The sequence below is a fragment of the Radiomyces spectabilis genome, assembly GCF_025331425.1.
Source record: "Radiomyces spectabilis strain NRRL 2753 chromosome Unknown BYT42scaffold_15, whole genome shotgun sequence".
NCBI classification, from domain to species: Eukaryota; Fungi; Mucoromycota; class Mucoromycetes; order Mucorales; family Radiomycetaceae; genus Radiomyces; species Radiomyces spectabilis.
Window position 1 is genome coordinate 559,176 of NW_026251940.1, and position 19,166 is coordinate 578,341.

The window sequence follows — 19,166 nt, forward strand, 5'->3', positions numbered from 1 at the left end:
TTTTTTTTTTCAAGAGCAAAAAAACGTGGTCATTGGCGACGTGGCGGACAAAACCAAAGCATAACGAATCCTTTTCGACTGAAAGGGTCTTTTGAGTTGGCATTAACTGAAAATAGCTGCTTTTCCATCCTGGAATTTTCTAAGCATGATTTTTTGCATGAGTACGATCGTCGCCCCACATACGGCAAGGATCGGCCAAAAGCTTCGACAAATAGAAGACCCGAGCGGCCTCTTGCTATAACTGAGCCATCCCGTTCCGGGTTAAAAAGACGGTCGGACACCAATCGACTTCAGAGAATGGAAACAGGGACTTGGTTCCATGGCCAGCCGCGTTCCGCGGAACCCTAGGTCTGACGCAGATCATCCCATATGGTTCAGTGGTTACCCTAACGGAAAGGACTGTATTACATTGCTTATTCACCGCCCATGTTTGAACCCGGGCAACCACTTTTTTCTATTACAAATAGGTTGATAGTACGCTACTATCAATTAAAAAGGACGGGAATTTGCCCAGAAGAAACGTCATGTATTCGCGCTTATTGCTATTCCCGATCTCTGGATCGAGCGTTTCCCGTCCAACTCCGCGACGGCAAATTTTGAATCATGACGTACTTACGACATTTCATATGATATCCATGGCCACGGACAGCCCACTGTTAAGGAGGTCCGCAGCGCATTTAAAATAAAGATATTGGAAGAGAAAAAAGAAACAGAAATAACATATTTTCATTACCAAAGATGCTGTCATGTGCATCCAACAGTCATTAAGCATTGTACGAGAAAAAAAAACAATGGTTATACAGTGAAGGTAAGGAAGCGCCAGATTTGGTAATTCCTTAGCTTCAATGACACTTTTTCTTCAGCTCCCATTTGTTCAACTTTGCTCAAATTTGACGGTGAATGGCTGCAAGACAGATTCGCACAAATTCACCAGAACCGGATGGTGACACTAACCCCCGAAAAATTCGCCTCAAACCAAAGAATGACTTGGTTTTTTTCCCGCTTTTCGCAGCAGGTCCACGGGTACATTCTGGTTTCATGGAATAATTCAAGCTATTCTGCCAATCTCATAGCAAAACAAAAGATAAAGTTGAATGTGATAATCATGCTGTACTGGCGAATCCACAGAAAATGGATGACAAATGAATTAGGCAACAGAACGAATAAAAAAAAATACATTATCCCGAAATTCCAAATGACTGGCCGGGGGAAAAGGTACAAGGTTTCGATGAATGGGGAAGCACGGCATGTAATCGACCAGATTTAGGAGTTTATAAAACATCCAAGTTCAACTGTCAGTCAAAAGGTTGGATCACGATCGTCCCAGACAAAATGGCTGAAGTCGGAACTGTGGGAACTTTTTTCTCCCAATGATCATTCATTGGTGGTGTGGCTGGGAATTGGGAATTTTTTTTATACAATTGTGAGGCGACATATGGGAGTCCTGAAGGTTTCGCCAATATACCCTCCGGAGTATTTGTATCTCAGCCATGTGCAGGGAAAAAATTCTTTTTTGATCGGAAAGGTAATAAGGATTACGCGTACAAGGTTTCGCCATCCCAATCCCAAATGGTATAACTTAAGAAATGCGCAAAAAGGAAAATGAAGAATTTGGGAAACGGGCTGTCTTGAAAGCATTTTGTGCACGGTTGGAAATGACAAAAATGGACGTTTCGTACGGGGTAAGTGACCGCTTGGATGTGGGGTAACTGGAAGGAGCGGCAAAAGTTGGGAAATCCGCTGTGTTAAAGTTCATCCCCAGTCGGAAGCGCCGGCTTCCTGCTTGGAAAGAATGAAAACCGAGTTTTTTTACTCACCCAATAAAAAATCAACCCACTAGTTGAACGGGGTCGTTCTTGTGGGAAACCGGGATCCATGAGTCAGCGTATATAACCATTAAAAGCAATGGCAAAGCAAGCAAGTCTACAGAAATAAAGAAACCTCGGTTTCAAAGAAGTTCACATGAATCTGCATGTTATTGGCTACTGTAAAAAGGAACTGAGAGGTCATGACCTTCTGATATATTTTATAGCATCAGGTTGGACGAGCCAGCCATTTGTCTGCATATTTCCTAGCTGGGAAATGTTTGACAATGGTGGGGATGAGAGGATCAAGTGGCTAGGAAAAAAAAAAAGAATGAAAAACAAAAAGGAAAAAAAATTATAGATTGGTTCCCCGCACTCTTATATTATGTACTTCCCCACGCTTGTGAACGAGTCAAAACGTGGTTCTTTTTTTTTTTTTTTCTTTGTCTCTTTCTTTTTTTTTTATTATCTCTTATCGCTTTTTTAATATTTGCTTTCCACACCAGTTGAAAGAAACTGATATATTTATAATGGAAACCATCACTTGCAATCCATCTTCCTCTTGTACACTCAATCACAGCTATGCCCATGCATGCCCACAAGAAGATGCGAGGTTTTTACGATATTCACACAAGCCGACAGTATTACCGAGTGTAAATTTACCCATGTCTAAACCGGCCGCACCGTCCGCCTCATCTTCCATCAATCCATTGTTCTATAACCTTCAAGATGTCGTTGCACAATATCGATCTCAACCGGAGCTGTTAAAACTCATTTTGGCAAGCAAAGTCGAAGAAGATAAACGACGGGCCGAAGAAGCCAAATTACGGGCTAAAGAACTTGACTTGCATATTCAGAGACATCACCGCGTATCGTCCCTGTCTCTGGAAAATACGGGACTTAGGGAGAAAAGAGACCGGGAACTGGTTTCCAAAGATATCCTGAGACGATCTTCTGGCAGTAGTCATGGCAGTAACAATAGCGACGGTGCCGCCGCCCACCGCGCAGCAACAATAGCACCTTATCCATTGCCTATGCGACGTGACTCTATCCGAAACTCTCTAGACATCTCTTCACTACATCATCAGCAGCGTCGCAATTCGGCTGCTGCCGCCATGCTTGCCATGGGGTCTGTTCCTCAAGCGTCCTCGCAAACTCCCACCACCCTCACTTCACCTTCCTCTACTTCCTCCACTTCTTCCTCTTCCTATCTGCAACACCAGAGGTGAGAATTTTTTTGTTTTTGAAACAGCACCACTGTTTTTTCTTTGTTCAATAATGCTTATTTATCATCCGGTTTTATTATTCAGTGCTTATCCCTCCCCCTCTCCTGATTACTACGATATACATGACAAGGACGATCGCCCTGCAGGCCGAGGCCGTCGACGTCGCGAAATGCAAGCGATTACCAAGATTGTTGAAACCCGCGAATTCCCATATAATGACAATCATTTCTGGAAAAATAATGGCAACACTATCCAGAAAAAAACTGGATGCAAGAGCGTCTATTACAAATGCACCAATAGCACCAAGGTATGTACCCCGCGGAATTGGGCGGGTTCGGATAAAATCGGGTGATCACCGGGTGACCACCGTTGGATTCGCATATGAATTCCACACCGTTTCTCAAACATGATTCCCTTTTTGTCTTTTTGGTTATTTAGGGTTGCCCAGTAAATAAAACCGTGACCGCCAAACCCACCGGAGAGTACCTGATCAAGTATCGAGGTGATCATTTACCAGAGTGCGGCCATGTCGAAAGAATTGTCGATTTGTAAATAAGCTTTTTCCCATTAAATAAAACCAGCCAAAGAGTCCAAAGTAAAGAGAAAGAAAAAATAAAACGGCTTTATGCCCATGCATACACCTACAAAAAAAAAAAAAAAAAAAAAAAAAAAAGAAAAAGAGAAAAAATCCAGTCGATTTCCCTCCGTGGGTTCAGGCAGACTCCCGTCCATTTTGACAGGGTCAAAATTTTTGTGGGTGTGGATTGACTCTGAGGTTTTTCCGCATAGTGTGATTTTTTTTTCTTTTTTCTTTTTTTCCTTTTTGCTTGATCTCTGCATATCGGATTCACAAACAGGAAAGCGGGGTAAACGTCGGCAATCAATGGAGACACTCATTTTCATATGAGACCATCCTTTTTCTTCCTATAAATACAATTATTCCCATTTCTTTTACTCTTTACTTTTTATCCTCATCACTCATTGGTGTTTGATTTGCCCTTGGAAACTCTCTCTGTCGACCTTGTTCTTACATCTCTCATTTCTTTTTAACAACACACTGCCAAGTGGAAAAATCCTCCAGCTACACCGTCCGTTTATAAATCCCCATCATGTCTTTTGTTCCTATTGTCTTGCCTCGCTTCTCCGGATCGACACTCGAACCGACCGTGGAGCCACTCGTCATTTATCCTCAACAACATGAACACAAGCCTTTGCCCTCCAATGATCCGCTACAGCCTACCCGACGAACTCAATCATTAAAACGCAAAAACAAGCCTACCCTGATCACCATTCCTACCGTTTGCAAAGAATTTGTTCCTCAAGAACCAGACAACGAAGATTATTCTCCATGGTCCTATGAAGAAGACAACGAACCCGGACTTTTGTGGGACGATGTCAGTCAAACCATTACTTCCGCCTCACAACACACCGCTTCCTCCTTGTGTTCCTTCCATTCCGATATCACCTCACCATCTTCATGCCTTTAAAAAACAGACCCTTTCTACATACACTCAACCGCTCGACAAAATTTTTCAAACGTATTTGTATATAAGCTGAAATATATTTTTTCATAATTTTTTGTTCCCAAACAACCTGCATTCATGTTATTCCCTTCAATGTTACTCTTTTTTTTTCATTCCCTAGTTCATCCCCCCCCTTTCTGTTTTCCCATCTTATGCAGGACAGCCGGCAAAGATCGGATGTCCCTCCAAAAAGAGATGACCTTTTTGATAATATAAATACAGGCCCACATAAAAATCTCTGAATCCATTCAAAAAGTCCCACGATGTTTTTGTCTCGACCACGCCGCTTTGTGTCATGCTCTTTTCTTCTTTTGGAACGCTACTGCAACCTTTTTCCCCACATCGTAAGATAAAAATAGACAAATTCAAACCCAATCCATCCAATCAAGCGACAGTCTCACATGGATCGTCTTGACGACATCACTCCACCTTTCTTTTTTTTTTTTTCGTCGTTTTGGTAACATTGGTTTCCATCACGCCCAAATTCCTTCGCAACACACAAAACGCATAAACGACGGAATCGGAATGTTCCTGGTGATAATCATGTGACAAGTCAATTCGAAAAGAAAATGAAAATAGCTGCAGTGCAATTACGGTGATACCGTCATGTCGAATACAATATGTTTAGAAATATAAAAATGATCTGTGACGCATAACATTTTGATATGATACAATATATGAATTTCTACCAAACCATGGTATGATCCTAATTATCACGTAAGCCTTGGGATCTTTGTTTTTTGTAACTGCACGAGTCTATTTGCGTTCAAAGTAGCCGGATTTCTGCATTTGATAGACGGCCTGGTCTAATAATGTATCACCAAAGTCGAGGTACTTGTCAAGATATGACCGGATATTGTTGTCTTCGATTTTCGAAGTGGCGATTCTATAGTGGGAGTGGTCAATTTGACGTACATCATCCTCGTTTCCGCAGCACTCGCCACCACTAACTTACTGCAATCCGGTGTTGCGCTTAATACCGGCAAGCACAGTGGTAATAAGCATAGCATCTGCCGCAAAATGGAAGAGTTTACCCCACATGGTTCGTTACTTGCAATGTTATTTCAATGCCGAAATTGAGAGGACAAAGGCCCTTGTTCCCGATATGAATCTGTTACGGGCAACCCCGAAAATTTGCCGATAATGACTCGAGGTAAGAAGCGGTGTATTAAAAAGCAACGTCACGTGCAAGTGGACCATGATGGGCTTGACGCTGCTCTATGAAACTCGAACTCATTTTCGCTGTATTTTGATCGTATGATAAAAACTATTGACAATGCGTGTCACTCAAGACCAAGCTTCTATTTTTTGAATACCACATAGTATGGTAATTACAGCCTTACCAACACACCAAGAAGAATGGCTTTTTCAATGGTTACGAAACATGGTGGCTCTTGCAGTCTTAAATCAACCACTCAATAAATTTTACCCTTCAGAGGATGTTCTCCTCCACACTGTTACCAAAGAAAACTTTACGATACGATCATTTATCTAAATTTCGGTTATAATCTGTATAATTTCTTTACAATTACAAATTGCATACTATTTTAGGGGATTGCAAAAAGTCATTCCAAAATGGAATCGAGCGGTGACTGGACCTCGGACATTATGTTTGTTTTTGCTTTTTGTCTTTCAGCATAACATGGATCAACAAAGAAAGGGAATGGTTTCTAGTTTTATAAGATGTATCACGTAAAGCAGTCTATGATGTTTTGTTTGTAATGAAATGGGAGGAGTGATTATAGAAGAAGGATATCTAATGTAACAGCTGAAAAAAATAAAGTAAAGTGTAGTTGTCTATAAAACTCTAAGGGATGTTTTCAACGCCCACCAACGACGCCAGCACTCGGTTTGTAACTGATAGAGCCATAATCCCAGTTCCAGCGAATGGTATTCCCACCACGCATTGGAAAGTTGCTTGAACAGGTGCCATGTCACGCCAGTCGTGGACATCATATCGAGCACGCGCTTCTTGCTTTCCAGCCACACCGCCTTGGCGCAGTAACGGCCCATGATGATGTATGTCATATGATCGCCGACAGAGACTCGTAATGTCTCATCCAAGCTACGCAAAAGATCGCTTGTTTTCAACAGCAATAGCACAACACGCGGCAACGTCGCCAAGATATCGGCCACTTTTAGTAGGAAACCCGAGGCACGACCCGACACACGCTCCATTTCTGTATCGGAACGTAATGACGAAAGATCCGCCGACTGAATGGTCTGCCACTCACGCCCCGTCAACAAAGAAGCAAACAAACGATGGGTATTCGCTTTGCATCCCACAAGCAAAGCATAGGTACGAATGCCTTCTTCATCCCCCTTGATCAACGACGTCCACAGATGAGCATAGTTTGTACGCAAATCGTCGGTCAGTGTTCGGTAAAGTCCATGGTCCAGCAAGACAAGATCGAAATTGAAAGACGAGTGCTTTGGATTTTTGGCAGGACGAATAAGTACATTACCGGGATCTTTACAGGCAATTTAAAGGTAACAATTAGAATCAACCTCAATAAATGATGGCGAAGACCAAAGGAAAATACTTACGAGGATCACAATGCACGAATCTACCATGGCAAAAAGAAAGAGAAAACAATCAGGAACCCAGTTGTACCGAACAATCGGAGAGTATACTCACCCATCGAGGAACATCATTTTCGAAAAGATGGCCGACAGTTCTTTCGATACCGAGGCCGCATCAATGTTGTGGCGCTTCATGTACTCCAAATCGTCAATGCGGGCTCCTTCAATAACTGCATCCCAATAGAGTTAGTCTTTACCAAAGCACAAACATATGAGTATTTTCCTACTTACATTCCATGCACATAATACGTCGCCTTGCCCAAATGATTTCCGGAATAACCAAAGGTGTGGTTCCCTTTTTACATTCAGCAGCAAAGTTTCGAGCTACCTGGTGGGCATTTTTCGCCTCATGCCTGAAATCCATTTCTTGGGGTAACGATTCACGCATTTCATGCATGATCCATTCAAATCCAAAATCGGGAAACACACGCTTGATGGTGGTAACGATAAAAGTCACAGTGGCCAAATCGATCTTGGCAAATTCATCCAATCTGGGATGTTGCAGTTTGACCGCTACCCAACCATCGTTCCCCAATCGTGTACCGTCGCGCAAAGGACGTAACCGAGCTCGATGCACCTGTGCCAGTGACGCCACTCCCAGAGGGCGCCAATCGAATTCCTCAAAAATATCATCCAAGCTTTCACCATAATCACTCGAAAACAGTTCTCGAATATCTTGGGCTGAACTTGCTTCACATCGATCTTGCAAAGCGGCCATGGTCGATGTCCACTCCACAGGTAAAATGTACATCATCGCCGAGATGTGTTGGCCGAGTTTGACATAGATACCGCCCAGCTTTTGCAAACCTGCCAGCACAATATTCGCACATTGTAAATCGCATTCTCGCTTCGCTTGTTTTCGTTCTTCCTCGGTGGCATATTCTCGAGAAAGCATGCGTTGATAGTGATAGGCGACCTGCACAGTGACCGCTCCCGCTGTTCCACAGCGTTGCAAAGCGATGGTCAGGTGGCGAAAGTCGTCATTCGTGTAATAGAGCCCTGTGCCTGCAGCTCCCAGGACGGCACTGGTACCGATGAAGTTGCGAAGTGCTCGCCGAGGAGTGGGTTTGATTGCAGTCGCTTGGGTGTACGATCGTTGGATCCAAGGCTGAAAAAACCGGGCCGATAGCCGACCTCGGCAGGTAGCACCGCGAGATCGCAAAGGCGAGAAGACCTGATAGTTCATTCACTGAACAATAAAGAACAGACGAAGAAGAAGAAAAAGGAAAAACACTAAATTCACTACTTGCCTTTTTGTGCCATGGGCAAATTCGGGCCGAATTTTCTTTCGAAATGTATTGGTCTGCCCTGAAAGTGAACCGGAGACTCAAAATGGAGTGCAGTGGCTTTGACTTACAGTGCGCTTGATCGGGTTTCGGTGGGTCTTGTTTTGTAACGATTCTCGCATAACTAAAATACCTATGGGACGATCGAAAGCGGCATCGTGGAAAACCGCCGCAATTCAGGACGAAGACGACGTCTATGGAGATGAATATGAAGGCTACGTAGACAATGAAGAGGAAGAAGTGAGTGATCTTTTGCATCGGTGGCTACGGTGATCCCGATTGTTCTTATCCCGTATTTTTCAAATTGCGTAGACATATACCAGTGAGGATGAAGAACAAGGTATGGATGAGGACGAATTTGACGAAGACGAAGACGAAGACGACGTAGAGGATGAAGAAGAGGAAGACGAAGAGGACCAAAAAACTAAAATGGCCAAGTTGAAACGAAGTAAGCTGGAGGATTATTGACCCTTGTGGGCTCGGTATACTGACCATGAGATTAGCTCTCGCTCACGTTTCGTTTGAACAATTGGCTGAAATCAAGAGTAAAATGGGCATGAAGGAATTCAGCAAAGCCAGACGAGGAACAGAAGTTGAAAAAAAACCCATTGCATCTATATCCCGAGAGCAGATCGCCAAGGATCTACATGCAGCAAAGAAGAAAGCCAGTGACGGCAGCAAAGTCAAACGCACAAAAGAAGACATGAAACGAAGTAGCAAGCATAGGTGAGTCTTTTGAGTTCATGGTTTTATTATGCCATTGTATACCAGATCGCTGAGCAATGGATTTTCCCTAGTCCGATGGAGATGTCTTCAAAAAGAGCGGTGGGTCGTTTCCGTCAAGTTGTCGAAGCACCAGCAGCGGTAAGTTTGTGATTTGGCGTACAAACGATTTTCACCAAGAAAGAGCGTGTGGAATTTACTTGACCCAAATATAGAAACGAAGAGATCCACGGTTTGATAAGTTATCTGGTCATTTGAACCAAGAGCTGTTTGAAAAATCCTATGAATTCTTGAACGACTACAGACAATCGGAGATTGCCATGCTCAAGGAGAGCATTCGAAAAGAAAAGGATCCAGAGGAGCGTGAGAAAATGCAACTCGTACTTACAAAGATGGTAAGTCCGTTTAGCTAGGAATCCATCAGGATAAGATGACTTACCCCCAAACTCTTAGCAATCTCGCGAATATGCTGAGAAGGAAGCGAAACGCAAGCAGAATTTGGTGAGAGAAAGAAAGAAGAAGGAAGCCGAACTAGTGGAACAGGGCAAGAAACCGTACTTCTTGAAACGATGTAAGTGGTTTTTTTTTATCCGTGACAACAGGGATGCTAATCCCATTTTATAGCCGAGAAACGCAAGATGGAATTGATCGATAAATATAAGCAATACGGCGAGAAGAATATCGAGCGTATTCTCGAAAAACGACGCAAGAAGAATGCGGCAAAGGATCATCGTCGCATCCCTTTCAAAAGACGATCCGAGTAGACGGATTCATGCACCGACCCACCATTTTATTCAAGACACTGATCATGATTACCACTTTGTTGGTATTTTGTACCATATCGCATACAATAAACTTAAAATCGTATATCTTGGAATGTATCACTGTTACCTTGCTGAACACTGCCAAGAAACATTATTTCGAAATGACATGGATTCCTGATATCATTTGTTTACAAGGTGTGACGGACGGAGAAGAAAATCCATTGATCAAGATAAACAAAACGGTGCATTGTTTATGGAAGAATTAAGATGACTAGCAAAAACCCATATGATCCTATTGTTACTAGTTGGGAATATTGAAGATGGTAACCAAAAGAAAGAAAGAAAGAAAGAAAGAGAGAAAGAAAATATAAAAACTAATCAACGTAACCAAAAAGGTAAGTTTTGAACGACTTGTAATACTAGCAAATGTAAAAAAGAAAAATAGTTGAACCCAGTCTATCTTTGTTAGACGCTTTCGGTGATATCCAGAGGAGTCCAGTTCGAGTTGCCAAAATCGATGATGAGACGATGTTCATCGGTGATGGTGGCAAGACCTTTGGTTTCGTAGCTGCTGGGACCACGCAAATCGCGTTCGGATTTGATGCGCATCATGCGGTATTGCTTGGCAAGTTCCAGACGGCTGCCGTCGTCCTTTGCATCTTCGGGCGTCTTGCTGTTGGCCCATTCGGCCGTCTCGTATTGGAATTCCTTGATCATGTCATGGTAATCTTGAATGGCCGGGGTGTTGGGCTTGACCAAGGTACCAGCCTTGGGAGGGTCCACCTTTTGCTCATCCAAAGTCTTTTTACCCTTTTCGCCGGAAATATTACCTGGTAAGCTGGCCATGTCCACATACTTGGTCAGTTCGTCGACGTTCTTGGTAAAGTGGATCTTGCTCGCCACTACAGGGTCCAGTAAAGGAGTGATCAAATTCCACACCGTCGAGAATACCCACGGAGCCTTGTGGATGAGACAGCATCCCAACGTCTCGGGATAATAAGCTTCGAAACAGGTGACCAAGAACTTGACGAAATCAAAATCCTGCACAAAAAAAAAAGACAACTTTTAGCACATCACCTTTTCCTTTTTGCATTATTTCCCACTTTTTGCCTCGGGATACTGAATCTTACTATCCACACACTAGCCTCACCCAATTTTCCTACAACGCGCGCCCCCCAACCTCCTTATCAACCATACAAACACACATCCGCCCATAATCTCTTACGATTACATACCATGTTACTCAAAGTAAAACCGTCCATGTTAAAGACAATACAAGCAGCTTCGATGGGTTGATGTACGACAATACGGGAAGTTTCCATGACGAACATGGTCAGCAGTTTGATCACCTCGGGGGCTTGATCCTCTTTATGGTGAAGGCTTACGTTGATGAAACTGTGGTCGAAACAATTAAGTAAACCGGGTTGGATCAAACACAACAACGACAAAAGTTACACAACGTACCAGATACCACGTCCGGCCTTGTCAGGACCACCCAAGAAAGCTTTGCCCGAGTGAAGTTGTTCGACAAACGACTTACCCATGCCGGGCTTGAGTCGCTCGAGCTCATCGTGCATTCCCGTTTCGCCCAGAGCCACGATATCATCGACACGCATCACAATACGCCAGCGTAAAGTGTTGATGAGCATGTTGTAGGCCGCATCCAGATCCCATTTACGTGCTCGCAAGAATCGAAGAACCACCGCGTCCGGATTATCGGTGCACACCATGTTCCAGAATGTAGTTTGCAAATCGGTGCCGGGAATAAGGGGAATGGCCTTTTCAAGAGGCAAAGTCAACCACGACGGATCGGCCGTGGTACCAATAAACACATCATTCGTCTTGGCGTCTTCTTTGGCTTCTTTCTTTCCACCGAAACCGAAGAAGCCTCCTTTCTTGGTTTCCTTGGGCGCTTCTTTGGCTGGTTCATTCTTCTCAGCAGGTTTATACTCGGTCCCCACCTGTTTGAACAGTTCAAACAGACGTTTCCACAATGCCTTTAACATATCGGTTTCTTTGGCGGTCAAGTGGCCGACATGGCCAGGTTGCTTTTCAGAAGTAGCGGGGGCGCCTTTGGCGTTATCGATGACAGAAGCCGGAGCCATTGTTACAAATCAATCAATACAAAGAAAAAGAACGAAAAAGAGAAGAGGGGCAAAGATAAGAGAAAAAAACCGGAAAACAAAACTTTCTGAAACAAATTACTTTTTGAGATGAAAAAGCGGTTTATAAAAAAGAAGGGACTTGGAAAAAATAGCGGCGACATAAAAATAACCATTTGAAAGTTGGACAGACATGATGAATTGGGATGTTCAAGCTGAGGTGATCCAATTCTACGTCCAAAATGGTAAGGTGGGCCGCTTATCCACTCCTCCGCTTGCACCTTTCCCCAGGTCTCGCACGGTCGTCGTGTTGCCATTGGCAACAAGACCCTTTCTCCTGTCACCGTGCGTCCTAATTTTTTTTTGTTTCATCCGTCAGCAGATTTTTACACATGCTGGCCAAAAAATACAAAAAATTAACAGGAGAAAAATAATTATCCATGCATTGGCCTTGCCCCATCTGTCAAAAAAAAAAAAAAGTTAGCTCTCATTTTAGATTATCGGACACACGTTGTCTATTTCTCGCGAAATTCCCACATGGGATGAATTATCAGTTGATTGTGCAGTGTGGGAGCCAATAAGCCATGCTTGCCGAAATCTCGATGATAAGCCACAAATCCATATGAAATGGTTCTGTGTTTCACCCCACACAAAATTTACAAAAGGCTGTACCCTTTGGATCTTTATTAACGTCCATGTATCCCTCATGCCTACTGATCTTCCAATAATGAAGCAATCGATGTCTCGAGTTGTGACGATACTCCAACGCCATCATAGTGTGAAAACAACACATGAAGGCACGATATAACAAGTCTAGTCTAGTCTACCCCACTAAATACATTATGCGCTTCTGTTGAATGGAAATGTTTGGGATCAAATAGTCGCAACACGTGAGGATGGATACCTGAGAAGATTGCCTACTCTGTAAGTTTAGCTTTCCTTTTCCAAATCAATCATATTTTCCCGGTCAACCGACATTAAAAAATGTATGACTGTAACCAGGGATGCATAAACCTGACTCTTTCAATATCAAAACGACGAGATTTTCCATCAGGCCGTCTCTCAATGATGTTTATTAGGGTTTACGTACAATCGAACGGCTACATAACATTACCAGCTTTCTCATTGAAAACATGCACAGTCGCAATCTCTGCCAAGATGGTGCTGCGATCTGAAAATACTTTGTGACACAAAATCAAATTACTCTTGATCAAGAGATACAATATTTGCTTTCAGAGCCTCGGACATACTCATTGAAGCTTAGCAAAAGCATAACAATCAATACACTCGTTACCGTTTGGTGGAATGCTTTTGGTCAATCCCTTCAGCGCCTACCGAAATCCGAACTTGCGATGGTTGAGATTTTTGTTTGATCGGCATTATCTTTTTTGTCATACAAGGTTAACAGCATGTACATTGCATTTCATGATTGGAGAACATTAAAATAACTGTGCAACGTAAAAGCGACAAGAACATGTGAAGCTGGCTGAGGTTAAACTTATGCTTCTATGCATTGAATCCCCAACCATTCTCATGTGAACTTGCCGAAGTCTTGCCAGTGAAAACTTCCATGATTCCGCTTCTAAAATGAAATAGAGACTGATCTCACAGCCTCATGGCAGTGAGCAGGCTGAATAATCGGGCTTCTATGCAAAAAAGCTAATATTTGCTACCTTTGTATCAAACTATAACAACCACATAGTGCACCTTTATTTGAGTGACCAATCATGTGGGACCAATAAGTGGAAGGGTTTGTGACAACTTGAAACATGGTCGATCACTGCCATTGACCACTGTCTGAAACAGCACCTTCTGCCATTGTCCAAATATTTACTGTAATAAGCACCGATATTATGCAAACCAATCTAGGAAATCTATTTTTATTTTACTTTTAAGAACGTTTTTGAATAAATTTTTGCCGTCCACTCGCCTGCACCAACCATGTTGAGATTTTCCGAAGATGCAAGCTACGACGTGCACGCTGTACCGTCCAATTACTATTTAGGCACTGATGTTCCCCATGCACGCACAAGAGAGCAAGCTGTAAGCAGTGAGAATAATTGGAATAGACAGCGGATTGATACTTGACGATCTCAAATACGATATGGTTTGATTAGAGAAGTAAACCTACAGTTCCATCACAAGCTCAGGTAGCAGCGACTCATCGAAGGTATTCCTACGGTAAGATGCTTGGATATTTTGTTGCGATTGCGATCGTATGTACTTATGATGTCACTAGAGGAGAAAGGAAAACCGCGCCAGTTCTTGTTGAATGTCGAGGAGGCGCAGCGAGAGATCTTGGCGCAAGAGGATACAGATAACGACTTTCAGATCACGGTCAATGACGAGGGACCAAAAGTATTTACTCTGGGCACCGCCGATTCAGGCGGATACAAGAAATTTGAAGTGCGGGGAACGTACATGCTGTCCAACCTACTTCAAGAATTGACGCTTGCGCAAGAATTTGGCCGAAAATATATTGTCCTGGACGAAGCGCGTCTCGACGAAAATCCCGTCGAACGTCTGTCAAGGATCATCAGGGATCTATACTGGAATAGTCTCACACGTCGAATTGATGCCGACAGCATAAGCGTTCTGTGCGCGGATCCAAAGAGCGAAGCCATCAATGGCCGTCCACGGGTATATGTTCCATACAGCGAAGACGAGATTTTCAGCTATTACCAAAAGGCGCTGCAGAACAGGCCAGATCTGAATATCGATGTTGAACGTCTGCCAAAGGACCTCACACCAGAATATGTCAAGGATATCAATACCAAACCAGGAATTTTATCATTGAAAATGCGCAAAATCGAAAAACCAGATGGTACCACCACCTTTCAAGGTGAGCCTTTTATCGTGCCCGGTGGCCGCTTTAATGAAATGTATGGATGGGATTCCTACTTTGAAGCTCTCGGGTTATTGATCGATAACCATGTGGACATCGCCAAGAGTATGGTGAACCATTTTGCCTATGAAATCACCCATTATGGCAAAATATTGAACGCGAATCGGTCATACTACCTGCTGCGTTCGGAACCTCCGTTTTTGACCGACATGGCACTTCGCGTCTACGAGCGTTTGGATCCCAATGAAAAGGAGGCCAACAAGGAATGGCTGCGTTCCATTTTCCAAGCTGCCATCCAGGAATATGAGACGGTGTGGATGGCTGAACCGCGTTTGGATAAAAAGACGGGGCTATCTCGGTACAGACCCGCCGGTCAAGGCATTCCTCCGGAAACCGAACCCACTCATTTCGATCACGTCGTGAGTCGATTTGCCAGAAAGTATCGCATTTCCATTCCAGAATTTATTCGCTGTTACAATGCTCAGCAAGTTTGCGAACCGGAGCTGGACGAATATTTCATGCATGATCGCGCCGTGCGCGAATCCGGTCATGACACCACTTATCGATTCGACAACGTTTGCGCCAATCTAGCTACCATTGATTTGAATGCGCTGCTATACAAATATGAGATGGATATTGGCGACACCATACGGGATCATCTCGACGACGATCTGACGGATTTTGCTGGAAATAAGCAATCCACCGACGTATGGCTCGACAGGGCGAAGCATCGACGCGATTTCATCAACAAGTATTTATGGAATGAAGAAGAGAGCTTGTACTTTGATTATGACACGGTTCGAGAGCAACAGCAAACGTATGAAAGCGCTACTGCATTTTGGGCTCTTTGGGCAGGCTGTGCCAATCCTGAACAAGCTCAAAAGATGATTGAACGGTCCCTATTCAAACTCGAAGTGAAGGGAGGTCTGGTGTCTGGCACGGAAAAATCCCGCGGCGCGACATCGGTGGAGCGACCCAGTCGGCAATGGGACTTTCCGTTTGGTTGGGCTCCCCATCAAATCCTCGCTTGGGTTGGATTAGAACAATACGAGTTGCCACACCTTTCTCGCCGCTTGGCCTACCGATGGCTGTACACGTAAGTGCGGAATTGGCAGAAACGTTTGCTCATGTAGGATAACTTTTCTGATTGGTATTTTGTGTCTTAGAATTACAAAGAGTTTTGTGGATTTTAACGGGGTAGTGCCAGAAAAATTTGACGTTGTGAGCCTTTCACACAAAGTGAAAGTGGAGTACGGAAACGTTGGCACGGATTTCAAGTGCGTGCCACGCGAAGGATTTGGATGGATGAATGCGTCTTACCAAATAGGTTTAAGCTACCTCAACACGCAGATGCGTCGCGCACTTGCTGCATTAACCGATCCCGACCTCCTATTCCGCAAAGCATTGGAGCGTGAAAACCGACAGCGTTCACCAAGCGATCAGAAAGAAGCGCTCTTGCGTCGCAATGCTTCTACCTTGGCAGTCAACGCTATGCTCAAAGATCGCTTACCCGAAGCCGCTGTGACCCACATCGTAGCAGAATCATCCTCCCCTGGCTTCTTGTCACCACAGGTGGTGCAATAAGAATGACATTTCCTTTTGGAAAATGGTTGATATTTTTTTTATTTTATTTATTCAACTGCAGACTGTACAAAAAAAAAAAAGAAAGTGTCATGCATGCTGCTTGGTTGAAAGGCATGATGGCGCATGGTGGCGCGATTGATTCCTATGCACAAGGAGCCAAGATTTTCAATCTCCTACACATGATGTCATCGATGAAAAACTTTTTTTCTCCGACAGTTTCTGTTGAGAAAATCAAAACAATCCCTAATCTTCACTCCTTCATCCGCTTGAAATCCGTCCATCCATCCATTTTTTCTTTTCTCTGTACATAACACGACCACTTTTTATCTGTATATCGCCAAAGGTATGTCGTCGCTTGCGGACCCTGGAAAACTCTTGGCGTCTTCGTACTCCTTCGTGCTCGCTCCTTTTTCTCCTTGCCCATCATGTCCGCATTCGCCCATTCGCCGTGGCACATCAGCATTACGCAAATCCTGAACCATTCGTGGCGGCCTTTTGCGCTTCATCTGTCCCATCTTACTTGATAATTATATACATCTGCTCAATTGCCATTGATCGTACTGCATTATCGTCACATTTCCTGAACCATTTTGTCCAATGATTCACAAAAAGTGTGGAAACCGGCTCTTCTATCCCGCAGTGTATGGCGCGAAAGGAATGTTCTTGTCACGAACGTCTTCCCTTTTGTTTTTTCCGTGGCCTTCTTTCTTTTTCTTGGCCCTTGAATTCTCTCCACTTTCTGTTTTGATTATCTGTCTCTTTCTTGGCCTACCCTCCCTTTTCATCATCTTTGCTTTTGCTTTTTTTCTTTTATTATCCGGCCCCAGCCAGTTGTGATGGCAAGGTATTCCGTCACAGCTGGTATTGAAGCTAATACGACGATGAACGCTTGCCGACGTATCCGTCATCGACCTCCTAACGCCAATTTTGCCAGTATTTTCAGTCGACATTTTTTTATGCAAAGGACGCCAGGCTTGAGAGAGAGAAAAAACGAGCACGATGAAAAAGGAGAATGAAAGGAAATACTACTTGTATTTTCCACCATTTTCATGCGAAGAGAAAAAAAAAAGAGAGATGATTCCGTTACCCACATGACAAAAGTTTACTAAATTTTTCCTCGTTGACGTCCGTCCTTTATTCGCAGTAATCAAACATGTCTGCCGCTGACCACGCCGATGATCTCATTGACTACGAGGAGGAAGACGAACAAACCATCCAAGCCCCCGTTTCCATCAGAAAAGATGACGCCAACGGTGCTCTTCCCGAAGATGAAGATAAAAAGGACAAGAAGGGTTCCTACGTTGGTATCCATTCCACTGGTTTCCGTGATTTCTTGTTGAAGCCTGAACTCCTGAGAAGTATCGTGGATTGCGGTTTCGAACATCCTTCTGAAGGTGAGTCCCTGGGATTGACGCGTCTTGCCAGATGACGACGCAGCTGAACTTACTCCGTGCCTTTTCTTGTGTTACTCAGTCCAGCAAGAATGTATCCCTCAATCCATTTTGGGAATGGACGTCATCTGCCAGGCCAAATCCGGTATGGGTAAAACGGCTGTGTTTGTATTGGCTACTTTGCAGCAAATCGAACCCGTCAACGGTGAAGTCTCTGTGGTGGTTCTCTGCCATACCCGTGAATTGGCTTTCCAGATCAAGAACGAATATGCCCGTTTCAGCAAGTACTTGCCTGATATTCGCACTGAAGTGTTCTACGGTGGTGTGCCCATGACCAAAGATATTGAAATCCTCAAGGATAAGAACAAGTGCCCTCACATCCTTGTCGGTACCCCTGGTCGAGTCCTCGCTCTTGTGCGTGAAAAGTATCTGAAGCTCAACAACGTCAAGCACTTTGTTCTTGATGAATGTGATAAAATGCTTGAACAGCTTGGTAAGTTTTTTTTTTTTTTGAAAAATGGTGATAACATATTGACTGATCTTTTTTTTTCGCTTCATTGCTATGATAGATATGCGCAGAGATGTACAAGACATTTTCCGTTCCACTCCTCAGCGCAAGCAAGTCATGATGTTCTCTGCCACCTTGGCCAAGGAAATGCGACCGGTGTGCAAAAAGTTCATGCAGAATCCTTTGGAGATCTATGTTGATGACGAAGCCAAGTTAACACTTCACGGTCTTTCCCAGTTCTATATCAAGTTGGATGAACGTGAAAAGAACCGCAAACTCAACGAGTTATTGGATACATTGGAATTCAACCAAGTGTGTATTTTCGTGCGATCAGTGCCTCGTGCCAACGAATTGAACCGTATCTTGTCCGACTGTAACTTCCCCAGTATCTGTATCCACTCTCAAATCAGCCAGGAAGAGCGTATCAAGCGTTACAAATCATTCAAGGATTTCGAAAAGCGTATCATGGTGGCCACGGACATCTTTGGTCGCGGTATCGATATTGAACGTGTGAACATTGTCATCAACTACGACATGCCCGACAGCGCCGATACCTACTTGCACAGAGTCGGTCGTGCTGGTCGTTTCGGTACCAAGGGTCTTGGTATCACTTTTGTGTCGGACGAAAAAGACACCACCGTATTGAACGATGTCCAGAGTCGTTTCGAAATCAACATTAGCTCTTTGCCCGAGGAAGTTGACATCAACTCCTACATGACCTCTTAAATTCCTTTATGAAAAAAATATCTTTTTTTTCTCTCTCTTTTTCTCTCGTACATAAAAGACAGTATCATTGGTCATTCCACATGATATAAACAAGCAAACA

The 19,166-nt window shown here is 43.7% G+C and overlaps 8 protein-coding genes across 8 annotated transcripts; 5 read left to right on the plus strand and 3 right to left on the minus strand.

The window, feature by feature from the left end:
- Positions 1 to 2,258: 2,258 nt before the first annotated feature.
- Positions 2,259 to 3,684, plus strand: BYT42DRAFT_587002 (uncharacterized protein). Its single transcript, XM_051570130.1, has 3 exons — positions 2,259 to 3,030; positions 3,116 to 3,338; positions 3,470 to 3,684. Exons 1-3 carry the CDS (start codon positions 2,336 to 2,338, stop codon positions 3,581 to 3,583), a joined length of 1,032 nt encoding a protein of 343 aa, XP_051419171.1. The 5' UTR covers positions 2,259 to 2,335; the 3' UTR covers positions 3,584 to 3,684.
- A 456-nt stretch (positions 3,685 to 4,140) lies between these two features.
- BYT42DRAFT_483392 (uncharacterized protein) lies at positions 4,141 to 4,398 on the plus strand (the record flags this gene model as incomplete). The annotated part of the gene is made up of 1 exon (XM_051563717.1): positions 4,141 to 4,398. A coding segment is annotated over one exon (258 nt), but the record flags the coding sequence as incomplete, so codon positions are not given.
- Positions 4,399 to 5,310: 912 nt separating this feature from the next.
- BYT42DRAFT_618074 (uncharacterized protein) lies at positions 5,311 to 5,595 on the minus strand (the record flags this gene model as incomplete). Its single annotated transcript, XM_051572243.1, has 2 exons — positions 5,311 to 5,440; positions 5,510 to 5,595. The coding sequence occupies 2 exons, from the start codon at positions 5,593 to 5,595 to the stop codon at positions 5,311 to 5,313; spliced, it is 216 nt and encodes a 71-aa protein (XP_051419173.1).
- Positions 5,596 to 6,408: 813 nt separating this feature from the next.
- Positions 6,409 to 8,152, minus strand: BYT42DRAFT_466544 (ABC1 family-domain-containing protein; the record flags this gene model as incomplete). The annotated part of the gene is made up of 4 exons (XM_051563515.1): positions 6,409 to 7,025; positions 7,102 to 7,121; positions 7,193 to 7,307; positions 7,369 to 8,152. Coding segments are annotated over 4 exons (1,536 nt in total), but the record flags the coding sequence as incomplete, so codon positions are not given.
- Positions 8,153 to 8,477: 325 nt separating this feature from the next.
- Positions 8,478 to 10,060, plus strand: BYT42DRAFT_134316 (uncharacterized protein). The gene is made up of 7 exons (XM_051562212.1): positions 8,478 to 8,663; positions 8,736 to 8,871; positions 8,927 to 9,149; positions 9,221 to 9,287; positions 9,362 to 9,541; positions 9,600 to 9,717; positions 9,771 to 10,060. The coding sequence occupies exons 1-7, from the start codon at positions 8,559 to 8,561 to the stop codon at positions 9,908 to 9,910; spliced, it is 969 nt and encodes a 322-aa protein (XP_051419175.1). The 5' UTR covers positions 8,478 to 8,558; the 3' UTR covers positions 9,911 to 10,060.
- A 181-nt stretch (positions 10,061 to 10,241) lies between these two features.
- BYT42DRAFT_587013 (CRAL-TRIO domain-containing protein) lies at positions 10,242 to 12,203 on the minus strand. Its single transcript, XM_051570131.1, has 3 exons — positions 11,375 to 12,203; positions 11,146 to 11,305; positions 10,242 to 10,951 (listed from the first exon to the last, which is right to left on the minus strand). The coding sequence occupies exons 1-3, from the start codon at positions 12,013 to 12,015 to the stop codon at positions 10,376 to 10,378; spliced, it is 1,377 nt and encodes a 458-aa protein (XP_051419176.1). The 5' UTR covers positions 12,016 to 12,203; the 3' UTR covers positions 10,242 to 10,375.
- A 1,708-nt stretch (positions 12,204 to 13,911) lies between these two features.
- BYT42DRAFT_648670 (trehalase-domain-containing protein) lies at positions 13,912 to 16,702 on the plus strand. Its single transcript, XM_051572745.1, has 4 exons — positions 13,912 to 14,055; positions 14,130 to 14,193; positions 14,252 to 15,953; positions 16,024 to 16,702. The coding sequence occupies exons 1-4, from the start codon at positions 13,954 to 13,956 to the stop codon at positions 16,439 to 16,441; spliced, it is 2,286 nt and encodes a 761-aa protein (XP_051419177.1). The 5' UTR covers positions 13,912 to 13,953; the 3' UTR covers positions 16,442 to 16,702.
- Positions 16,703 to 17,594: 892 nt separating this feature from the next.
- On the plus strand, positions 17,595 to 19,066 carry BYT42DRAFT_549674 (ATP-dependent RNA helicase uap56; the record flags this gene model as incomplete). Its single annotated transcript, XM_051566086.1, has 3 exons — positions 17,595 to 17,835; positions 17,915 to 18,325; positions 18,402 to 19,066. 3 exons carry the CDS (start codon positions 17,595 to 17,597, stop codon positions 19,064 to 19,066), a joined length of 1,317 nt encoding a protein of 438 aa, XP_051419178.1.
- Positions 19,067 to 19,166: the final 100 nt, after the last annotated feature.

Excerpts from the sequence above, each read along its gene's own strand:
- BYT42DRAFT_587013 (XM_051570131.1), bottom strand. The coding sequence starts at position 12,015 with ATGGCTCCGGCTTCTGTCATCGATAACGCCAAAGGCGCCCCCGCTACT. Across the intron at positions 11,306-11,374 it reads AAGGCCGGACGTGGTATCTG|TTTCATCAACGTAAGCCTTC; the intron begins GTACGTTGTGTA and ends TTTCGACCACAG. Across the intron at positions 10,952-11,145 it reads GTTTTACTTTGAGTAACATG|GATTTTGATTTCGTCAAGTT; the intron begins GTATGTAATCGT and ends TTTTTTGTGCAG.
- BYT42DRAFT_587002 (XM_051570130.1), top strand. The coding sequence starts at position 2,336 with ATGGAAACCATCACTTGCAATCCATCTTCCTCTTGTACACTCAATCAC. Across the intron at positions 3,031-3,115 it reads TCCTATCTGCAACACCAGAG|TGCTTATCCCTCCCCCTCTC; the intron begins GTGAGAATTTTT and ends TTTATTATTCAG. Across the intron at positions 3,339-3,469 it reads AATGCACCAATAGCACCAAG|GGTTGCCCAGTAAATAAAAC; the intron begins GTATGTACCCCG and ends TTGGTTATTTAG.
- BYT42DRAFT_648670 (XM_051572745.1), top strand. The coding sequence starts at position 13,954 with ATGTTGAGATTTTCCGAAGATGCAAGCTACGACGTGCACGCTGTACCG. Across the intron at positions 14,194-14,251 it reads TCATCGAAGGTATTCCTACG|AGGAGAAAGGAAAACCGCGC; the intron begins GTAAGATGCTTG and ends TGATGTCACTAG. Across the intron at positions 15,954-16,023 it reads GCCTACCGATGGCTGTACAC|AATTACAAAGAGTTTTGTGG; the intron begins GTAAGTGCGGAA and ends TTTGTGTCTTAG.
- BYT42DRAFT_134316 (XM_051562212.1), top strand. The coding sequence starts at position 8,559 with ATGGGACGATCGAAAGCGGCATCGTGGAAAACCGCCGCAATTCAGGAC. Across the intron at positions 9,150-9,220 it reads AAACGAAGTAGCAAGCATAG|TCCGATGGAGATGTCTTCAA; the intron begins GTGAGTCTTTTG and ends GATTTTCCCTAG. Across the intron at positions 9,288-9,361 it reads TTGTCGAAGCACCAGCAGCG|AAACGAAGAGATCCACGGTT; the intron begins GTAAGTTTGTGA and ends ACCCAAATATAG.